This window comes from Dasypus novemcinctus, chromosome 5 (genome assembly GCF_030445035.2).
Source record: "Dasypus novemcinctus isolate mDasNov1 chromosome 5, mDasNov1.1.hap2, whole genome shotgun sequence".
Classification (NCBI taxonomy): domain Eukaryota; kingdom Metazoa; phylum Chordata; class Mammalia; order Cingulata; family Dasypodidae; genus Dasypus; species Dasypus novemcinctus.
The window spans coordinates 31596985-31614981 of NC_080677.1; the positions used below are offsets into that span (position 1 = coordinate 31596985).

The 17997-nt window shown below is 35.8% G+C and overlaps 1 protein-coding gene across 1 annotated transcript in view; it reads left to right on the forward strand.

Moving 5' to 3' along the window:
- The window catches only part of HIBADH (3-hydroxyisobutyrate dehydrogenase), a 134515-nt gene that overhangs the window by 19480 nt on the left and 97038 nt on the right, over positions 1-17997 (forward strand). Inside the window, exons 3-4 of the mRNA XM_004446982.5 lie at positions 183-292; positions 2672-2793. Coding sequence (XP_004447039.1) covers positions 183-292; positions 2672-2793 — 232 coding nt within the window. The remainder of the gene's footprint in view (positions 1-182; positions 293-2671; positions 2794-17997) is intronic.

Consider the following 17997-nt stretch of genomic DNA (forward strand, 5'->3'; position numbering starts at 1 on the left):
CTTCATTTTAGGCAGTAAACTTTTTGTTTTGTTTTGTTTTTGGTCATTTGGAAACATGCATTAATTTTCTTTCACTGTCACTGTTATATGCATGCATACAAAAGTGGGTCCTACATGTACGCTAGAAACTGCTTACATTTTAATTTAAATAATGTGCCTTTGCAAATTTTTTTTTTTTAAAGGTAGTGTCTTCCCCAGCAGATGTAGCTGAAAAGGCAGACAGAATTATTACAATGCTGCCCACAAGTATCAATGCAATTGAAGTTTATTCTGGGGCAAATGGAATTCTAAGGTATGTATTTTTCATCTGTCAATATTTTCTTTTTATGATAGCTCATGAATTTCACACCTATTAGAACTATTAGGAAAATTACAATTAGGATTGTTAAATCTTTTCTATATGTTTTGCTTCCTAAAAGTGAATGATGTTTCTCTTTCATTTTAAAGGGTTTGTTTTTTCACTAAAGTCAAATATGTATCTATGTTCTCCCAGTAACCCACTTTTGGGAATAATCTTTTTGCTTTTATTTATTTCCTTTAACTCTTTTGCATTAAACTAACCCTTTCACTGGTAACATGATCTAAGAGATTTTTAAGCTTGCATTTTAATCTATAGAACTACTACAAACATAATTTTCTTATGACTTACAGAAATGCAGAAAAAGATTTCTATGAAAAATAAAACCAAACTTTGGGAATAGCACTGTTATTTAACATTTTATTATAGCATGAAAAGTAATTATATGTCCTCTAGGTTAGTACATCTGTAGTAAGTACTTTGGGAAATTCAAATTAAAGGTTAGTTGTAATAATTAAAATAAGATCTAATTTAGATCAGAGCTTCCTAGCCAGTGTTTATCTTACTGGCTTTGAGAACCTTCTGGTTAATTGCTGCCTGTTGCCAAACCGTTTTGGTTATGGTAGGATGACTGGCTGAATTCCTAACTTGGTTTTCTGGTCTTAACTGGTTTCTGTTCTGAAATTTTCTACTACTGAATTTCAGCAAAGAGCCAGAACAAACTGGTAGGCCCTTTAGACACATGGAGGGCTAAAAGAAAGGTTTTAATTGCATGAAACTGAAATACATGAAATTTGAAATTTTTGCAAATTGAATTGACTCTGGAAAACTCACCAACTTGGAAGCTAAAGACACTTGGATATTAGGCAGAAAACTGACATGATAAATGTTTCAGTTTCAAGAAAGGTTGAAAACACTTATTTTGGATGAAACCCTCAGGCACACAGTGTGTGTGGTCCTGAGACTTCTTAAATGCCTCATTTCCTAGTCTGTTCCATTTTTGACCCTCCTCTACTTCTCAGGGAAGTGTTACTAAAATTTACATGGAGATTCAGCGCTACATTTGTTAATAAACTTACTGAGGAATGTGGTAGCTGCTACCAGGACAGTCTCTGCCAGGGAGTACTTTGAAAGACCTTGACTTTACATTGACTATAATTTGCTTCTCACGAATGGTTCTTTATGTTCCCCTGGGTCAGGATTATTTCCCCACATCTAGTACATGTGTAAGTTTTTAGAAGAGTTCCCATTTGTTTAAATATTTAAGATCTTAAAAATATTAATGTTATATAAGGCTAGTAAATTTAATATCCTTATTTTCTAGGTTACATGAAGTTAAACTCTACGTATTGAATATGTGATTTCTTTTTTGTGGAGTATACCCAAACATTGCATTTGAACTAGATCAATGCATATGCCTAAAATTGTTGTTTAAACCATTTTTCTGTACTATTTTTTCTATAGAAAGATTTTATTTCTCTTTTTAGTAGTCTTTATAAATGCTTTTCTGTTTTCTCCTTCAGTATTTATATTCCATTCTAATTTTCCAATTATAACTATGATCATATATCCTCTGAGTTAGTATATACATATTAAGAACTTTGGGAAGTTTGAATTAAAGGTTAGCCTTTTAAATAAATTATAATTTAGTCATAATATATAGACACTGTCTAGGTTATAAGGAAACCATGTACATATATATTCTGTACTTACAGTATAAAAATGTTTTGCTACAAAAGTGCCATTTAAATATGATATAAAATATGATATATAAAAATGTCACTCCCTTTTCATATATCTATATGAAAGGTTCATTTATATATTTTCCTTTCTGCTTGTTTGATGTTAATTTTGTTTTTAAAAATTGCATTATGAATAAAGAGTATGCCATCCTGAAGCAAATGGCTAGATTCCAATTGCTTATGTTTATTCTACCTCATGTAAATGATATGGATATGTGAAATTTGCAATACTGCTTGTTAAAGTCAAATAAATTACATTCTTAAGGCTTAGCTTCTTTACAAACAAAAATTTAAATACTTTCAAATAGCCCTTTTAGAGTTAATAGGTGTTTTAAATTGCTTACATCTTAGCTTTACCTATATTATGGTTAGCATGTATTTCACCTGAAACCAGAATTTAAACCATGTAGTTTTATAGATTTTTGGGGTCTCTTTGAAAGTGTTTTAGTTCACTTTGAACTGTAATTGCTCTGAAAATGATAGGAGATTTTCAACCAGTCCTAACTAATAATATTTTTAATACTAAACCAAAGACCCCCTTGATATCTGGCAGCTTTTAGTGGATTCTCATTCTATAGGTAATTGCTTATACAGAGTTGTAAAATATAAATATTTTTATTTATTTACATAGGAAAGTGAAGAAAGGCTCATTATTAATAGATTCCAGTACTATTGATCCCACAGTTTCAAAAGAATTGGCTAAAGAAGTTGAGAAAATGGGGGCAGTTTTCATGGATGCCCCTGTTTCTGGTGGTAAGTAGTAGCTAAAATATATGCATACCTACTTCTTTTTATAAAAAGTAACAATTATGGTTTTGTGCTACTCAAGACATTTCTAGTTATTTTTAGACCTGTTACAGGATTCTCAATTCCCTTATTAAAAACAAAAACAAAACAAAACTGATTTATGTTATTTAATACTCTTAAGATAGATTGCTGGTTCTCAGTTCACATAATAAAAAGATGTCACAACTTTGAAGAGTTTTGAATTTTTGGTCCAAATTGCTGTAAATAGATCAGTTCCTAAAGAAATATAACTTATCTGAACTGTTTCAAGAAATAGTTCTGTTACTATTAAAGTAATTGAAGCAATGGTAAAGAAAAAATCTTTCACAAGGGAAATAGTAGGCCCAGGTTTTTTTTTACAGATAATGGCTACCGAAGTTTCAAGGAGCAGGACATCCCAACTTTAAAAAACTTCCAGAAAAAGAGAAAATACTTCCCAACTTGTTCTACAAGGTCTTGTCTGGTAGGACAGGACCATTATGAAAGAGAAAAATTATAGGTCTATATCACCTATAATATAGGTCTATATCACCTATAATATAGGTCTATATCACCTATAATATAGGTCTATATCACCTATAATATAGAAATAAATTTTAAGAAACCCATGTTAACAAATCAAATCCAAACATGTATAAAGGAGATCAAACACTAAACCAAGTTTGGTTTATCCAGGTATGCAGGATGGCTTAATCTTAGAAAACCCATAAATATAATTAACTATATTACCATTTTTTAAAAAAATCATATGATTACCTCAATAGAGAACAAAGAGACCCACTAATGAAATTCTAAAAGTTTATTATATCATATACTAATAATGGATATTTTAGGGTGGCAGGATTATAGGAATTATGATTTCCTGTTATTTGCAAATTTTCCAAAATTACTGTGTAATCACAAATTGTGTGTGTGTGTGTGTAGCAGTATACTAGTAGACAGTAGAATAGCAATTTTATTACAGTTATTTTAACTGGATTATTGTGATCTTTGGAATTAAATGATAATTTAAATAGTAATTCAATTTGTTTTTTTTTTTTTCGTGAAAACCTTAGTGGTTCTGCGGAAGGGGTGTCTTATATCCCAGACCATTTTTGGATATAGGTAGAGGTATAAATAATTGTTAAATCCTCCAGTTGTTATGTTATATTGGTTAAGTAGGATTTAGGAGTAAGATTTTCCAGTGTGGTATAAGACCTTTGATCATAAAATACTAATAAGTAGTTGTAAGCTTGGTGTTGGTGTAACTTTTTATAGGTTGGAATTAATACACTTAGTTCTTTGAGTGGTTCTTTAGTTGAATTTGAAAATTGGTGTGGTACATATGAATCTTGCTGGTGGATGATCTTTTGCCTCAAGAATAGAAGAATACTAATTTGATTTTTAAACATTATTTTACCTTTTAAAATAGTCTTATTTGTGAAAAACTTTGAAATTACCTTTTTGTTTTTGTTAAGCTATTTTTTTTTGAACTCTGGTTTGTAGCGTTAGGGTGTAAAAATACTAATTTTTTGTAACTATACCTGAATCTAAACTAGATTGAAGCCTTAATGAAGAGATAGTTTGTTGATTATTTATTGGTTGACACATGATCATTAGGAGATAAGCCAGTATATAATAGAAGTCTATTTATATTACTTTTCTCATTAATACTATTTATATATTTTTAAGGTGGTATGTTAAAAATTGCCTCACTTTCTTAGTTAAAATACAGGAAATTTCCTGTATGTTAAATCAGCTGGTTTAAAAAATCATTACATTTTAACTAAAGAAAATGAAGTGAAAGGGACCCATGGAAAACATAGCTTACTAAAATAGTATTAGACACCCAAGATGAGTCCATAGTTTTATAGAGGATTTTTAAAAAAAGATTTATTTATTTATTTTTAAAATTTATTTCTCCCCCTTTCTACCCCCCCCCCCCCCAGTTGTCTGCTCTCTATGTGTTCTTTTGTGACCGCTTCTATCCTTATCAGCGGCACCGGGAATCTGTATTTCTTTTTGTTGCATCATCTTGTTGTGTCAGCTCTCTATGTGTGCAGCGCCATTCTTGGGCAGACTGCACTTTCTTTTGCGCTGGGCGGCTCTCCTTATGGGGCACACTCCTTGCGCTTGGGGCTCCCCTATGCGGGGGACACCTCTGCATGGCACGGCACTCCTTGCGCACATCACTGCGCATGGGCCAGCTCCACACGGGTCAAGGAGGCCCGGGGTTTGAACCTCGGACCTCCCATGTGGTAGGCGGATGCCCTATCCATTGGGCCAAGTCCACTTCCCATAGAGGATTTATGGTAATCAATCATGAAAGAGAATATTTGAGATAATTTTGAAGGAATACCTTAAAAATTTCCCTCCTTTTATCCTTCCTCCTCATCCCTCATCTATTCCTTATTTCAGATTTTAAAAAAATGGGTTTACATGTAGTCATGTGTAGATACATACAAATATAGTAGCATTCTAAAAATATAAATGGAAACTACGGTACTTGTGTACATATGTACCATGTGGTTAGCATTTTAAAGAGAAGTTTTTTAAACCTAATGAATTTAAGATTGCATGGATTTTTGAGCCAGTGATTGGTTTTTTTCCTACTTCCTGCTAAATTATTATTCTCGGGCATAAAATAAAGGAAATCATTACTATATCATGTTACCAGCCTGTGGAGTAAACAGATTGGAAGGTTTTCCCCAGGTTTTATCATGATATTGATTAGATCCACTTTATAGTCTATATGACTTTTAAAAAGCAAAAGCAAATTATCAACTTATTATCATCATGAAACCAGTGTGAATAACCATCTTATACTTGAATAGTTATCATTTTATAGTAGAGGTATTACTTTATAAAGTACTTTACATACCTCAACCTGTTTGGTGCATCTTATTAATTAATTAAATTTTAATTTATTTATAGAAGTACATTTACAAAACAATCATGCATACTATAAAGGATTCCTAGGCCTTGCCCTATTGTTGCTTCTTTTTGGAACAAACTGTACATTTCTTTTATTGATATTGATTGATTCTCTTCTTCCACTGGAGTTTAAGGTTTTTGAGTGTATGGACCAAGTTTTTTCCTTCTCCAAATGCTTTTTATTAAATATTGAATATATAAATAGACTATTAATAAAATATGTGAGATATAAAGTATAAGTATACCTTGGCCCCAAATGTACCCCAAACCGTTTAAGAAATTGAACTTTAATATTTTTGAAGTTCTTATGTGCTTCTCCCTGATGCTACTCCTTTTCCTCCTGCTGAGATATAACTAATATCCTGAATGTAGTATCTCATTTCCATGCTTTTCTTTATGGTTTAACCTCATATTTTTGTCTTTAAATGGTAGTTTATTTGGAATATATATTAGTCAGCCAAAGGGGAGCTGATGTAAAATACCAGAAATCTGTTGGCTTTTATAAAGGGTATTTATTTGGGGTAGAAACTTACAGTTACCAGGCCATAAAGCGTAAGTTACTTCCCTCACCAAAATCTCTTGCCATGTGTTGGAGCAAGATGGCTGCCGACATCTGCAAAAGTTCAGACTTCCTCTTTCTGTTAAGGCTCTGTGGTCCCAGCTTCTTCCAGTATCAGCTGTAGGGTGGGACAAGTCTCCTCTTCCCGCGGCTTGTTTCTCTCAAGGCTCAGCTGCTCTGCTCTCTCTACAAGGCCAGCTGTATCTACAGGCCAATGGCTCATCTCTCTTCCTGGGGCCTCTGCCTTGTCTAATGGAGCCTTCTCTCTTTCGTCATGTTATCTGCTTCTCTGTGTATTTACTTCCCAGGGGCCCAGCATTAAAATCTCTTCCTCCTCTGCCATGTCATTTTCTCTTTGAGTCCCTACCCACCATTCAATGTCCTACTGACATGGCCCAATCAAAGCCTTAATCATCATTTAATCAAATAAAAGTGAAACCTCTGAATCTAATCCGATCTAATATGTCCAGAGGGACAGATCAGTTCACAAACATAATCCAATATCTATTTTTGGAATTCATAAACAAGATCAAACTGCTACAGAATATTACAGAAATGGAATCATAATGAATGTATTCTATGACTTGCTTTATTTGCTCCATGTTTATGTTCCTGAGCCTGATCCTTATTGTCCTTTTGTGAGAATTGGAAAAAGGCACCCCCTCTGCTCTAAAACAGCCTCTCAGTTAATAGAAGATCCATTTATACAAAGAAAAATGCCTTCCTTTCTCCAGGCAGATATAGTTCTAAATCAGGATTTGTAGCTTGGCAGGCAAAGTGTGGGTTGAATGTCATGTCAGTCCTGATGTGTGCTATACATAAAATGTATTTCCATCACTTGGTTGTTATGTGTAGTTCATTAATTTTAACTGCTGTGTAGTGTTCTTCTGATATAAATATATCCCTTTTTGTCCTTTCTACTGTGATGTACATTTAGACTATTCCAGGCCTTTTTTGATAGTACTCACATTCTTACACATTGTACAAGTGTACTTTAAGACTTTTTCCAGAACAATACCTGGAATATAATTGATCTTTAATAAATGTTTAAAAACTTGCACTGAGTGAGTTCAACTTGAAAAACAACCATGTGGGTTAGACTGGAAAAATGGTGATATTCCCATTTTCCCAAGAATGGAAATAACACTCAGCAGTATTAAGTAACTCATCTCAAGATCACACTGCTGGTTGTTGGCACATTGTCGGTTGTTGGCAGAGTTGAAGACTAGTATATTCTTTGTTTCATATTCCCCTGCATTAGAAAATACTGTTTTCATAGACTTCCAATTTATTCTAAGAGGAAAACAAAGATTGCTAAATGGAAGAATGCCCTTTAAAATATAACATCATTCTCATTATTTGGGTAAATTATCTAGCAGTCAATGTGGTGTACTGTTAATAGTAATGACCCCTAATAATTCATACCTCCCTGTGCCTACACCCTGTTTCCAACTCCTATATTGACTCTGGACTTGACCATGTGACTTGGTTTCACCAGTGATACGTTAATGAGTATTACACCAGGAAAGGCTTCAAAATCACTTTGTACATTGAGACTTGGTCTCTCTTGCTGGTGTAAATTCTGCACTACATAGAGAAGTCAGGCCTAGCTTGCTGGAGACATGTATACCAGTCAGCAAGCATGTGAGTGAGGCCATCTGAGACCACCCAGGCCAGGCAAGCTGCCAGATAACTAACTGCAGCTCCATCAGTGACCTCAGGCCTCACTGGCAGATGAACTGTTTAACTAACTCTAAGTTGCTTGCCCATGGAATTGCTTGCCAATGAAGCCACTAAGTTTTGGGTGGGTGTTATGCAGCAATAGATCACTGGTACATGTCACATAATTAGTATCTCCATAATTATGTAGACGTTTAGTGTTATTTATAATATCAATTAGCGTAATACCTTGCTCATTTACAATACCTATAATAGGCCCCTTTTTTGTTAATAACAAACTTTATTTTTAGAGAAGTTTTAGATTTACAGAAAAATTACGTCAAAAGCATAGGAATTCCCATATAAACTCCACTTACCCACCCACCCACCATTACCCAGACACATAGTTTTGCCTATTATTAACATCTTACATTATGTGGTGCATTTGTTACAATTAATGAACCAATATTGAAGCATTGCTGCTAACCAAAAGGAGGACTATTATAATGTAGTTAGCACAAAGGCCACCTTTAATGCCAAAGTTACTAAAGTGAGGTTTTATTACCAAGCCAATCCAGAAAAGTTATGATTGTTTTAAACAGTTCTCTGACTTAAGTTTCTGTGTTTCTAATTACAAAGGAGAATGCTTGACTAAATGTTATCTAAGTAGCTACTCTGGTTAGCTGATATGAGATACCTACACATAGTAAGATCTAGAAAAATAACTTGGTAAAAATTCAATAAAAGTAATTAAGGTATTCTCATAGTCCGCTGGGGTTAAGTAATCTTATCTAGCTTTTAAGTCTCTCTTGATTTTTATTATTAGAAATCACTTTAGCAGTAATTTAGTTCAACTAAATTATTCAGTCCCAACCTATGGAGACCTCCTCCGTTTTTCATAGCAGCTCCCTAACCATAGCCCCATTTCAATGGCTGGTCTACTGTCTTGCTAGCTGACAGGCACTGGCTTATAATGAAACTGTAAAGAGGATTGCCTTATTTTCTTACTCTTAGAGGCTGTTTTTTAACCTGGAATATGCCTAAGATTTCCACTCCAGAGTCACTTGAGAAAAATTGTTTAAGAAGCCTTTAAGCCTTTAAGAAGTCTCCAGGGGAGACCACATCAGTCTTATTGTGTTAAGTCCATCCTGGAAAGTTTATCTGGTTGTCCAGGAGTCTTTTATTCCGGGCCTGGGTTGAGGTAGAACTGGAGTTTTTGGGTCTTTCCTGTTTGGGATCTACCTGGATGACGGTGTTTAATAAACCTTCAGGGAAAGAGAAAGTAAAATGATATCTTGATAAATCCCTAACATGTTTGAGTTTGACAGGAACAGGTTTTGTTTTGAGGTATAAGGATTTGGGAGTTTGGGAGATGAACAGGATTATATCTAAAAGCAGGGAGATGAAAGGTATGTTTTCTATGGCAACAATGAGGCTGTTTTCTGTGTCCTCCTTCTGTGTTCCCATAGTGCAGTATCTATGCAGGAGCAACTCCATTAAAATTGTTTGTCCCATTCCCTTGCACTAAAATCTGAAGAGGATAGAGACTGTATCTTATTCAATTCTTTTTAGTCCTAGTATTTATCTCCTAATTGAGATATTTAATAAAGTATAGTTGACTGAATAAAAAATCTTTTCAAATTTTTAAACGCTATTTAATTGTAAAAAATATAAAACAAAAATAATTTTAACCATTTTAACGGAATGCTTCTTTGACATTAAGTACTGTGACTTCCACCACTATTTCCAGACTATTTTCATTACCCCAAACCAAAACTCAGACTCATTTAACAGTAATTCTCCATAATTCCCTCCCTTTACTCCTGGTAACCACTATTCTCTTTCTGTCTCTACAAATTTGCTTATTCCAAGTATTTCATATAAGAGAAATCATGTAATATTTGACCTTTTGTATCTGGGTTATTTCACTCCACATAATGTCTCTAAGGTTCATCCATGCTACAGCATTTACTAGCACTTGACTTCTTTTTATAGTTAAATAATATTCCACTGTGTGGTTAAACACATTGTGTTTATGCATTCATCAGTTGATGGATACTTGGGTTGTTTCTACCATTTGGATATTGTGACTACTGCTGTGATGAACCTTGGTGTACAAATATCTGTTTGAGTCCCTACTTTTAATTCTTTGGGGTATATAACTAAGAGTGGAATTGCTGGATTGTATGGTAATACTGTTTAACTTCCTGAGGAACTGCCAAACTGTCACAGCAGCTGCACCATTCTACATTCGACCAACAGTGTACAAGTGTTCCTATTTCTCTACATCTTCACCAACACTTGTCATTTTCAGTTTTTAATAGCCATCTTAGTAGGTGTTAAGTGGTATCTTGTTGTAGTTTTAAGTTACATTTCTCTAATGGCTAATAATGTTTAGTATCTTTTCATATACTTATTGACCATTTGAATATCTTCTTTGGAGAAATGTCTATCAAATCCTTGGACCATTTAAAAATTTTGTTGTTTATCTTTTTGTTGTTGAGTTATAGCAATTCTTTATATACTCTGGATTTGAACCCTTAACTGATAGGTTTCCAAATATTTTTTCCTATTTTTTAAATTGTCTTTTCATTTTCTTGATAATGTCCTTTGGTGCATAAAAGTTTTAAAATTTGGTGAAGTCCATTGTATCTATTTTTTGTTGCTTGTGCTTTTATTGTAAAATAAAAATTTTACTGTTCTAATTCATGTTGCTTTGTAGTAAATTTTGAAACAAGGAGGCATGAGTCCTCTAACTTTGTACTTCTTTTTCAAGATTGTTTTGGCTATTCAAGGCCCCTTGTAATTCCATATGATTTGAGGACCAGCTTTTTCGTTTCTGCAAAAAAGACTGCTGGAATTTTTTAATTTGTTTTTATTATTATTATTTTTTATTCCCCCCACCCCCTTGCAGCTTGCTTGCTGTCTGCTCTCTGTGTTCATTTGCTGTGCATTCTTCTGTGTGTCTGTATTTTATTTTTATTTATTCCCCTCCCTTTGCGGCTTGCTTGTTGTCTGCTCTCTGTGTCCATTTGCTGCGTGTTCTTCTGTGTTTTTACTTGTCTCCCTTTTTGTTGTGTCACCTTGCTGAGTCGGCTCTCTGTGGCACTTGCGGGCTGGGCAGCACTCCACGGTGCTTGCTGGCCAGCGGTTCTCCATGGCGTGCGGGTGAGCCTGCCTTCACAAGGACCCCCAGGACGTGAACCCAGGGCCTCCCATATAGTAGATGGGAACCCAACTGATTGAGTGACAGCCGCTTCCAAGACTGCTGGAATTTTGATAGAGATTGCATTGAATTTGTAGATCCCTTTAGGCAGTATTCACATCTTTTTTTTTTTTTTAAAGATTTGTTTATTTATTTATCTCTCTCCCCTTCCCCCCACCCCCTGCCCCAGTTGTCTGTTCTCTGTATCTATTTGCTGCGTCGTCTTCTTTGTCCACTTCTGTTGTTGTCAGTGGCATGGGAATCTGTGTTTCTTTTTGTTGTGTCGTCTTGTGTCAGCTCTCCGTGTGTGCAGCGCCATTCTTAGTCAGGCTGCACTTTCTTTCACGCTGGGCGGCTCTCCCTATGGGGTGCACTCCCAGCGCATGGGGCTCCCCTACACGGGGGACACCCCTGTGTGGCACGGCACTCCCTGCGCACATCAGCACTGCGCATGGGCCAGTTCCACAAGGGTCAAGGAGGCCCGGGGTTTGAACCGCAGACCTCCCATGTGGTAGATGGATGCCCTAACCACTGGGCCAAGTCTGCTTCCTGTATTCACATCTTAATAATATTAAGTTCCCCGTACTTGAATATGAGGTTTTTTCCAGCAATATTTTTGTACATTTCAGTATACAAGTCTTTCACCTCCTTGGTTAAATTTATTCCTAAATATTTTATTCTTTTAGATGCTATTGTAAATGGAAATTTTTTCTTGATTTCTTTTTCAGATTGTTCATTACCTGTAGATAGAAACCCAGCTGACTTCTGCATTTTTTTTTGTATCCTGCAATTTTGTGGATTTTGTAGTTTAGTTCTAGTAGCTTTCTTATTTGTTCTTTGGGATTTTCTATGTTTAGGATCATATCTGCAAATAGGGATAATTTACTTCCTCCTTTCCAATTTGGATGCATTTTATTTCCTTCTTTTGCCTGATTACTGTGGCTAGAACTTCCAGTGCAGTGATGAATAACAGTGATGACGATGGGCATCCTTGTTTGTTCCTGATCTTAGGGGAAAAGCTTTCACTCTTTCACAATTGAATATGATATTTGCTATGGGTTTTCCATAAATGTCCCTTTTCGTGTTGAGAAAGTTCCCTTCTCTTCCTAGTTTTCTGAGAGTTTTTATCAGGAAAGGGTGTTGGATTTTGTCTACTGAATTTTCTGCATCAAAATGATCATATGGGTTTTTTCCTTCATTTTATCAATAAAGTGTATTACACTTACTGATTTTCTTATGTTGAACCATTTTTGCGTTCTTAGACTAAATCCCACTTGGTCATGGTGTATAATGCTTTTAATGTACTGTCAGGTTTGGCCAGTATTTTGTTGAGGTTTTTGCATCTGTATTCATGAGGGCTATTAATCAATAATTTTCTTTTCTTCTACTGTCTTTATCTGCCTTGGGTTTCATGGTAATGCTGGCCTCATAGAATGAGTTTGAAAGTAATTCCCCCAATTCTTTTTTTTTAAAAGAGTTTGAGAATTCTACCTAAGTCCTAGACTTTTGTTTGTGAGGTTTTAAATTACTGATTCAGTCACTTATTTATAGGTCTGTTGAGATTTTCTGTTTCTTTTTGCATCAGATTAGGTAATTTATATGTTTCAAGTCATTTGTCCATTTCATCCAAGTTTTCTAATTTGTTGGCATTTAATTGTTCATAGTACCCTCTTATAATCCTTTCTATTTCTAGTCAGTAGTAATGTCCCCACCTTTATTCCTGATTTTAGTTATTTGTGTCATCTCTCTCTTTTACTTTGTCTGGTTAAAAATTAGTCAATTTTATTGATTTTTCCCCCCATAAAAACAAGTTTTGTTTTGTTAATTCTTATTGTTTTTTTTCCCCTCTATTTTATCTCTGCACTAATCTTTACTATTTCCTTCTTTGTACTAACTTTGACTTTATTTTGCTCTTCTTGTTCTAGTTTCTTTAGATGTGAAGTTAGATTATTGATTTGTGATCTTTTTTTAATGGAGGAATTTAGAGTTATAAATTTGTCTGAGCACTTCCTTTGCTGCATCCCATTAGTTTTGGCATGTTGTGTTTTTTTCCATTTGCCTCAAGATATTTCTGAATTGCTCTTGTGATTTCTGCTTTGACTCATTGGTTGTTTAATTTCCACTTTTCCTTCTGTTATTGATCTCGTCTTTATTCTGTTGTTGTCTGAGAAAATAATTTGTATAATTTCAACATTTTGAAATTTATAAAGATTTGATTTCTGGCCTAGCATGTGGTCTATGCTGGAAAGTGTTCCATGGACAATTGAATATGTATTTTGTGGTTGGGTGGAATGTTCTGTTTATGTCCATTAGATTAATTGGTTAATAATGTTCAAGTTCTCAGTTTCCTTATTGATCTTATGATTAGATGATCTGTAAATTATTGAAAATGGCATAAATTTCTCAGTGGTTATATTTGTAATTACAATTATCATCTTAAACTATTAGCAACCTAGTTAGATTGCTACCAATAGTATACAAACTCCTCTATATCTCTGTCCCTCCCCTTTATGTTGTTATTGTCCCAAATTATATCTTTACATACTGTATGTCCATTAACTTAGATTTTAAATGTTATTTTATACATCTACTTGTCCAAAGTATCCACTGCACTTTTGACAGGCCTCCATGGTTTCTGATAAGAAATCCACTTGATGTGGGAAAATGTGGGAGGGCTAGAGAGCAGGACATATGGGAATCCCTACTTTTTTTTGTGTAACATTTATGTAATCTGGTTTCTTTAAAAAATATAAAAATAAAAAAGTATGTTAAAAAAAAGAGGGAAGTGGATTTGGCCCAGTCGATAGGACGTCCACCTACCACAAGGGAGGTCCAAGGTTCAAACCCAGGGACTCCTGACCAGTGTGGTGAGCTGGCCCATGCGCAGTGCTGATGCGCGCAAGGAGTGCCATGCCATGCAGGGGTGTTCCCCGCGTAGGGGAGCCCCATACGCAAGAAATGTGCCTATAAGGAGAGCCACCCAGCACGGGAAAAAAAAAAAAAGTGCAGCCTGCCCAAGGATAGTGCCGCACACACACAAAGAGCTGACGCAGCAAGATGACGCAACAAAAAGAGACACAGATTCTGGGTGCTGCTGACAAGAACACAAGCAGACACAGGAGAACGTGCAGTGAATGGACACAGAGAGCAGACAACTGGGGCGGGGAGGGGGAGAGAAATAAATTAAAAAATTAAAAAATTAAAAAAAGAAATCCACTGTTAATCTTATTGGTGATCCTTTGTGACAGGTTGCTTCTCTCTTGCTGCATTCAACATCCTCTCTTTGCCTTTGGATTTTTACAATTTTGCTTTAATATGTCTTGGTGTAGCTCTCTTAGTGTCTGTACTGCTTGGAATTTGTTGTGTTTCCTGTATGTATATATTCATGTCTTTAATCAGAATCGGGGAGTTTTCTGCCATTATTTCTTCAACTGCTTTTTCTATCCCTTTCTCTCTTCTCTTTGTGGGACTCCAGTGATGTGTATGTTGGTACAGTTGATGGTGTCCCACAGGCCCCTCAGGCTCTGTTAGTTTCTTTCATTATTTTTTTCTTTTCCTTATTCTGAGTAATTTACTTTGTCCTATCTTTAAGTTCACTGATCTTCTCTTCTGCCTCTTCCAATATGCTGTGGAATCCATCTAATGAAAATTTCATTTCAATTACTCTACTTTATGGCTTCAAAATTTCTGTTTGGTTATTTTTCATAATTTCCTTCTCTGTTTTGTTCAGACAGTGTTTCCTAATTTCCTTTAGATCTTTGTATATGTCTCCCTTTAGCTCACTGAACATATTTAAGACAGTTTACTTTGACTATGTATGAGGTTCCTCACAAGTGATTTCTAGCAGATTATTCTTTTCCTGTGAATGGGCTATACTTTCCTGTTTCTTTATGTACTTGTAATCTTTTTTTCACTGAGAACTGGTCATTCTGAGTATTATGTTGTTATAACTCTGGAAATCTAGTTCTCCCACTCCTCTGGGATTTCTAGGTTTTGTTTTGTTTTGTTTTGTTGTTATTGGGTGCTGGAACCATCAGTTTGTGACTTCTCCAAATTTTTTTTATTCTAACTGAAGAATGGAAAGAGGGAGACAGAGGGAGAGAGAAAAGGTAATACTTCTGCTTCTTTTGCTTGAGGGGATTGGAACAAAGGCTGCCCTCATAGATAGGTCCCCGGTGATGTGAAGTAGCTGATTCAAAACCACTCAGTCCCAGATTTTGGAGGACTATCAGACCACTCACTCAGAGATTTGGAGGACTAGTTCATTGTAACCCACCCTGTCAGACCACTCATTCCCAGATTTTGGAGGACTAGGTCATTGTAACCCACCCTGACCCCAGCAAGCTGTACCAGGAGCCCAGACTGCAGTCCCCACTACTGTCTGCCTCGTGGTTGGGGGATGAGGGATGGTAGCCACTGCCCTGAGGGTACAATACACCAATATTTACCTCACTTTTCCAGCCTCTTACTTCATTTTGTCCCTGGATGCTGCACAGTTCCATTAGACTTCAGAAATTTCAAAATGGTTGATTTAGATAGTTCCTGCCAGCTTAATAGTTGTTTTGGTGAGAGACTATACTGGAGCTTCTTCCTGCACCATTTCCACATAATCTTCTCTTTTTTAAATTCAGGATTAATGTTTAATGTTTTTCAACTTTTCTTCAGTTATATCTCACTTCTAACCTCTTTTCTAGGTTATTTATCTCCAGATTTTTTGCTTCTCTCTGAAGTTAAACTCAGCTAACTGCTTCTACATGTGTCAGTCAGGTAGAAAGTATTTATTGTGTTCAAAATGTTGTATTGCAATATTAGATACAACTGGGGAGTGTGATTAGAATAAAAGTGGTGTGGTAGGTAAGATAGGAGAAGTAGAATAATATTCAGAAGAACTTTAGGAGGAGGGTCTTACTGTACAAATTCAGAACTTCAGAAAATATGCTAATAAAATAATTTCAAATAGTTACAAAATGCAGAGTAATGCCATAGTCATATTCCCAATGCTTATCAACTAGAACAGGAGCTCTTTATTGAAAGTTTGATCTCCAGCAGCATGCTTTGTACTGTAGAAAATCACTTTGTCCTGACTGGGTTGGCTGTTAATACTTACTTTTACCTTTTTTATTTTTATTTTTAGCTTGAGGGATATTTAGGGAGAATTGAGGGGAAGGGGGTGAGAGAGAGAAAGAGAGAAAATGTGACACCAGATTTGATTTTTATAGCTGATTTTGGGGTAAGATGCAAGGACCTTAGATTGGAATGGAAAATTTATATTAAAGATCACCTGGAAACCTCAATAGGTTATCCCTAGTCACTTACCGGTAACATCTCAAGGGAAGCAGTAGAATTCAGAATTAAATTTGACAGTTCTTTAATAAATATTCTTTAAGTTAGGAGGAAAGGGATTTGGTTAGTTCATGTAATTTTTTTTTTATCACCTTTGTTTTATTTTTTTGTTGTCCTTCTGTTAATAAAGAAATTAATGTTCATTTGGATGTTAGAGAGAGCCTAGAACTCTAGAAAGAGAAAGTAACTCTAAAAATCAAGATCTACATTTCTTTCTTCAATGAAATATTTTGTACTTTAAAAAAAAAAGAGGGAAGCGGACTTGGCCCAGTGGTTAGGGCGTCCGTCTACCACATGGAAGGTCTGCGGTTCAAACCCCGGGCCTCCTTGACTCGTGTGGAGCTGGCCTATGCGCAGAGCTGATGCAGGCAAGGAGTGCCGTGCTACGCAGGGGTGTCCCCCGCCTAGGGGAGCCCCATGCGCAAGGAGTGCGTCCCGTAAGGAGAGCCGCCCAGCGCGAAAGAAAGTGCAGCCTGCCCAGGAGTAGCACCGCACGCACAGAGAGCTGGCACAGCAAGATAATACAACAAAAAGAAACACAGATTCCCATGCCACTGACAACAACAGAAGGGGACAAAGAAGATGCAGCAGAATAGACACAGAGAACAGACAACCAGGGTTGGGGGGAAGGGGAGAGAAATAAATAAATCTTAAAAAAAAAAAAGATTGTACTTATACGCTCTCACCTGATCTTTTCTGTTTTACTGGCAGCACTCTTGAGTGCAAGAGTTATACCTCATTGTCCCATTCATGCACAAACATTTCTTGAGTGTTTCCTGTGTGCTAGGTATGTACCTGGTCCTAGAGTTTGGACTTCAAAGATACTCAAAGTCCTTTGCCTCATGTAGTTTATGATTTAATGGGGGAATAGAGAGATTAGATATATAAAAACAGTAATTTCAGTGATAAGTGCTAGGAAGGTAAGAAAGACTGAGAAACAATTAAGGAGATAGATGCTAATGAGAGGGCTCTTTATATAGCATGGGCAGATAGCCCTCCTTGGGAAGGTGACATTTAAGCAGAGTTTTTAAATCAAGTCTGGGAGAAGAATGTTTCAGTAGAGGGAGTTGCTCTTTAAGGGCTCTAATGCATGAAAAGTTTGGTATATTCTGAGAACAATTATCTTTGTATTACCAGAGTCTGGCAGTAAGTTTCTATCCGTTTGTTAAACTGGATCACCTGACTAACACTTTTGTATAATAGTCTATGGTCATCAAAGAAATGCTAACGGATTTTTTTTTTTTTTTTTTTTAGTATTTATTTATCCCCGCCCTGCTGTTTTTGCTGTCTGCTTTGTCTTCTCTTCTCATTTCCTCTCCTCTAGGGTTCACCGGGTTTTGATCCTGGAGACCTCTAATGGGGGAGAGTTTCCCTGTCAATTGTGCCACCTCATTCCCTGGTTTCTGCTGGGCTTCACACTTTACTCCCTTTGTCTCACTTTTTGATGTATCACCATCTTGCTGCGTGACTCACTTGTGCGGGGCACTGGCTC